The sequence below is a fragment of the Salvelinus sp. IW2-2015 genome, linkage group LG14 (genome assembly GCF_002910315.2).
Source record: "Salvelinus sp. IW2-2015 linkage group LG14, ASM291031v2, whole genome shotgun sequence".
Taxonomy (NCBI): Eukaryota; Metazoa; Chordata; class Actinopteri; order Salmoniformes; family Salmonidae; genus Salvelinus; species Salvelinus sp. IW2-2015.
Genome location: NC_036854.1, coordinates 30,039,455 through 30,045,331, shown reverse-complemented (window position 1 = coordinate 30,045,331; position 5,877 = coordinate 30,039,455). Strand labels below are relative to the sequence as shown.

The 5,877-nt window shown below is 39.8% G+C and overlaps 1 protein-coding gene across 1 annotated transcript; it reads left to right on the top strand.

Moving 5' to 3' along the window:
• The first annotated feature begins 443 nt into the window (after positions 1-443).
• Positions 444-4,831, top strand: LOC111973262 (COP9 signalosome complex subunit 5). The gene is made up of 8 exons (XM_024000567.2): positions 444-769; positions 1,030-1,264; positions 1,460-1,588; positions 2,036-2,101; positions 2,461-2,546; positions 2,738-2,849; positions 3,724-3,872; positions 4,571-4,831. The coding sequence occupies exons 1-8, from the start codon at positions 633-635 to the stop codon at positions 4,659-4,661; spliced, it is 1,005 nt and encodes a 334-aa protein (XP_023856335.1). The 5' UTR covers positions 444-632; the 3' UTR covers positions 4,662-4,831.
• Positions 4,832-5,877: the final 1,046 nt, after the last annotated feature.

Below are 5,877 nucleotides of genomic sequence, written 5' to 3'. Positions count from 1 at the left end.
GGTCGCGAGACTTCGCACTGCCACACGAACTTCAATACGTTTTTTTATCAGGTTGTTTTTAAGATTCAAAAATTGTGCTTCACAACTCTAACAATACCAACACATTGACATTATTTGGCTTTCAAATCTAAATTAAATGTACTAATTACTTTGTTTCTAAATAACAAATCAGTAAAAAGGGTCTGCATTTCAAACATTCCCCAGAAGATGTCAGTATTTCGATTTGTATCACGTCGTCTGCTGTGTTGTTTGGACTAAACCATCACGTCAATGGGTGTTTTTTTGAGCTGTTGGTGAATAAAATCATGAGTTTATTTGTTAAATGCCATGCATTTCTGGGTTAATATGATAGTTTTCTATGTAGCTATAGTCATGAACTGAACAAAAATAATACGTTCACCTAATATTTTATATTTTAAAACGTGTATGTCCTCCTTTCCCACAGCATGGTACAGACCAGTGTCATGGCTCCCTGAACAAGTAGATGAGCAAGGGATACCGGTTTTTTATTATGTTATAATTAGCTAGCTAGAGGTTTTTTATTCAGCGTTTGATAGCACTCTAGTTCTATCTACCTTTTTTCTCTGGTATTACTTTATATTTGAGAGAGGTAGTGAAACTAGTTTGTCAAAATGGCAGGGAGTAGCATGGCACAGAAAACATGGGAGCTACAAAACAGTATGCAGGAAGTTCAGAGCATAGATGAAATCTATAAATATGACAAAAAACAACAACAAGAAATCCTTGCTGCGAAGCCATGGACAAAGGAGTAAGTATACATTTTTACAAATCGTCAGTTGCTTTTCTTTGCAACTGTTTGCTAGTTCATTGTTGGACTGAGTTAACGTAGCTTGACCAGCTAGCTGCTAGCTAAATTGGCTAGCTAGTTAGCATTTCAACAACGGGAATTCTCCCTACATTGCTAGCTAGCTGCTAATGCTAGCTAGCTAGCTAGCTGAACTGGCAGTAACAAATGCATGTCATTATTCCTTATCCATAATTCACACTACTATGATTGCTGTCCCGTAGTCATCAATACTTTAAGTACTGCAAGATCTCTGCTCTGGCGCTGCTGAAAATGGTGATGCACGCCAGGTCCGGGGGCAACCTAGAGGTGATGGGACTGATGCTGGGGAAAGTGGACGGGGAGACCATGAACATCATGGACAGCTTTGCCTTACCAGTGGAGGGCACAGAGACCCGGGTCAACGCGCAGGCTGCGGCTTATGAATACATGGCTGCCTACATTGAGAATGCCAAACAGGTAATATGACTGACTCCTGGAAGGGAGGGACATGTTTTTTGTCCTCAATGTTGCAGAAAAGGATTGATAAAACATATGATATTTTAGTGAGAACTGTTTATCACAAGGGTAACATAGGTTTAACATAGTGTCCATTATCTCTTAATGGACACTCTCTTCATTGACTTGATGCTGATGCCATTTGTGAACTGTCAGGTTGGTCGGCTGGAGAACGCCATTGGCTGGTACCACAGTCATCCAGGCTACGGCTGCTGGTTGTCAGGTATCGATGTCAGCACTCAGATGCTCAACCAGCAGTTTCAAGAGCCCTTTGTGGCAGTGGTGGTGAGTACAGTGAAAGATCAACCTTAGCCCATAGTTCAATAGCTCAATACCTGCAAAATACCCATGTTTGAATTTCCATTTCCTTCCCTAAATACAGTACTTTGGTTTTCTTTTTGAATTTGCGGGTACAAAGTCATGCATGAGTAACTGAGAGGGGTGCAATCAGGTTTAGGCATCCCTTTAGTGGTTGTTGATGTATGGTAGTCGTTCACCAAGAGGCACGGGCAAATATTTGGCTTTTGTAACTGTAGATGCTATTTGCACTTGATTGGATTCGCAGTGCTCCAGTCCCAAGGGCATAGGGTAATTAAGTGTGTACTTTGAATACACTGGCAGCAGTAGTTAAGAAAAAAACTTCACACCTGGTGGCCGGCTTGGGGTGATCTCTAGAGACTGTCTGACCTCAGAATGCATTTTCCTGTTCTACTGTATCTGTTTCCCTCCCAGATTGACCCCACTCGCACCATATCTGCAGGGAAAGTCAATCTTGGCGCCTTCAGAACATATCCCAAAGTAAGGAGTAAAATGTGTTTATTGCAATTATTTCAGTCTTTATCTGTATTACATTAGACAAGTTGGGTACAAAATTACTGCAAAAAATATTCCACTCATAAATACATAATATATCATTTTTGTACAGTATTTATTACCCATACAACATGGAACACTTATTTTAAAGATTTTCTTGTATCTTGTATCAAATAATATTATGATTAATTGTCAATCTTGTGTTAATTGTCTCCATTCCTTAATTGGCTAATTCCTTAATGGATAGCTGAGTGTCTATCAAATGGGGCTAATATTTTAAGACCACATTTCCTCTCTCTAAATATCAATTTATCAATGAGTCTAATAATTGTCTGTGTTTTCAGGGTTACAAACCTCCTGATGAAGGACCCTCTGAGTATCAGACCATTCCCCTGAACAAGATTGAAGACTTCGGTGTGCACTGCAAACAGTGAGTCCTGTTGGACATTTAACTGGCAGAATGTTTAGGCACACAAATTATCTTAAGCATCATCTTGCAAATTGTCTATGTATAACCATGACAAATTACTTCAAATAAAAACGTGTTTAGGTTGATGTAGCCTATAACAAATAAAAAGGTAATATATTCTTTATTTAATTGACATTGTGTAATTTGTTTAGGTATTATGCCCTGGAGGTGACTTATTTCAAGTCTTCCCTCGACCGGAAATTACTGGAGCTCCTCTGGAATAAATACTGGGTCAACACTCTGAGCTCTTCAAGTCTTCTGACGGTAAGTGTTTGGAATATAACTCTATATCAAGCAATGTTCAAGAACACTTTACAATGAGATATCTAACAATTCAATGCAGAATCAATGGTCAGTTGAAGTAGAGGTCTTGCATATGAATAAAAATCCCTCTGTTTATTTAGATTGTTATTAATAGCCATTTTATGTTTTTTTTAAAGTCTGTAAACAGATTTACAAACATGGGTTAATTAATATGACTGAGGCCACCACGTTAACCTGCAAACAAATAATCCATGCGTTGGAGATGTGACACAGATGTCGCTGTGGTTCACTATGGATCATCTCCCTTATTGCCAGTACATTCTAGAGATTGAAAGCCCCAGTGAATTCCCATTGTGGATGCCGCCGCTCTGGCTAAACAGTCTAAAGGCAACAGACTATCCAAACAGTGCACTCTGGGCATTCTGGATTAAGATGGATTGACTAGTTGTCAGGAATTGGCTGCTCCATTGGCGAAGGGCTTTGTCAGTGACTACACTGTTACCACAGTCTGGGCCCCTGTCATTGTCTCCTAATTACCTGCTCCGTGGAAAACACGGCCTCACCTTAGGCAAACCTTTTCACGAACCCTTTTCACTGCGACTTGGCAAGCCATTTAAGCCTTTATCAAGTTCGGCATACTTGTATTGAATGTCTCAGTAGCGGTGAAGAAAATAGGTGCTGGTGAAAATGTGCATGAACATTCTCCCTGGTAAAGGTGTGTGTGTGGAAAGAAAGAAAGCCCACACACGGACCAGTATATAGGCTACTGCTTCCACGCACTTTGATTAACCTAATTGTATACTTTCGTCTGATCATGCTACATGACAATATAACATAGGTACATAATCCAATGTGTGTGACCTTGTGTCCGCAGAACTCAGAATACACCACAGGCCAGGTGTTTGACCTGTCTGAGAAGCTGGAGCAGTCGGAGGCTCAGCTGGGAAGAGGAAGCTTCATGCTGGGTCTGGACACACACGACAGGAAGTCTGAGGACAAACTGGCCAAAGCTACACGAGACAGGTAAGGCAACACAGTTTAGATCATGTTTATTAGGCATTTTGGCTAACTTATTGATTTGGCATTCAGTACCAGACCTCGGGTTATTTAGTGATTGATTCATAGCGTGATTCTCTAATATTTTCATGGTCAATAGTTTGTTGACATAGAAGCATACATCACCGTATGTTTTGTTTAGGCGGAGGTATTGACTGACTGACTGGATTGTTGATAATTCGTCATTTACTGTTTGATGATTGCTGATATTATTGAAAACTGTAAACCAATTTGAGATGCTGTTAAACTCCACAGTAGTGAAATAAACAGCTGACAAAGTGAAATCAATTGTCATTAATCTGTCTTATGTTATTGTCTGATGAATGCCATCAATGGAAAATCTAAATCTCTGTGGTCTGCTTAGGCCTTTAAATTATCCAATATCCCTATTATTACGATATGTTTTGTTACCATTTTGATCACACATTATTTGTGTGTAGATGTGATAAGAATGATTAGTTACTTTTTTAGCTGATGGCATGTCCTACCTAACTAATCAGTGGCTGCTTATTTATACAATAGCTGGGATTTCTTGAGTTTCTCCCGTGAATGCAACACCTGTCTGTTTATTAATCTGACCGGTCTGTTGATTGATTAGGCATCTTTGTCACCTCTTCATGTCCAGAGCAAAACTTCACTTTCCTTTTTTCCCCTGGCTATTCTAGCTGCAAGACGACCATTGAGGCGATCCATGGTCTGATGTCTCAAGTCATCAAGGATAAGCTCTTCAATCAAATCAACACGTCTGCCAACTAAGCCCAAAACGGGCCCAAGTCGAGTTCACCCCTCGTGTGTGTATTACTGTGTATGTTTAGCATTTAGATTCTTGTTAGCAGAATGATCTGTCACTTATTATCTGAAGAAAGTTAGTGAATGATTGATCTCAACTTATGTGTGTACGTAAATAAATAGTGGCGTTTAAAGTCTATCTACGTTCGAGATTTATTTCCTTGACTAAAGTTTTCAGTGAAGTATTCCTGAGGTTGATGAACCATATTGTTTTAACTGAAATTGCTTTTCATTAAGCGTACACTAAATAATGTAGATTGCAGACATTTGAACGGTATGCTCCATTGGGTTCAGCATGACACAGTGCTGTTGCATTGTCATGTCCCATGGCTGTTTGGCATTGGCTGGAGTAGAGTACAACCTAACAATTTAACAAAGACCATGGTTATATATTTCTCCATTACAAAATCTACAACCAGTTAGCCAGTCATTTCAACTCTGGCCAATCATAGCATTAAATAATGTAACAACAAACTCAAGCCGCTGCATCGGCTCAAACGTAAACACTGGCTGGCATGGTCGAGATATCTCCGCGGAGTGGCTCTCGGTGCAGGTTGTCTCAATGGTACACAGTCCTTCAGGGTGACGGAGTCGTCAAGCTGCGCCGCCGCACAGAAACAGGAGCCGTGCACACGAGTCTATTCACGCAACCCGTCTGCTCTTCATCGAAGCAGACACTCAGTCTGCCTTTCCTTACACATAGCAGCCCTGGCACAGTTTCATGTAATAATACTTTTTTTCTTGTAGTATTGTACTGGTGGAATGTATATTTTTGATGCATTGCAGAGGCACAGAACCATATTTGGGGCACATTGAATGGGTCTGCATTTTGTCATGTACATGGGCTTCGGCACCAATTCTTGTAATGATTTTCTTTTTACATTATTATAGTAGGTGAGGTGTGTATCCTAATGTGGTGTTTCAGAAAGAGGACACTTATTGAATAGTGTTTAATGCAATTTGTGAATTTTGGAATTAACAAGTGAACAATTGGCTTTCCACTCACATGGTCCATTGAATCCACTGTAGCTAGTGGTTTTGCCAAACCTTTAAGTGTATTACAGTACTGTTACTGTAAGAGCTAAATACTGTTATGGCTAGATGCTCTACGAGTATATGGAATGTGCTTTCTTAGTAATGGTTTTACCTAATGCAAGGTTTGTAAAATGATCATTTAAATATA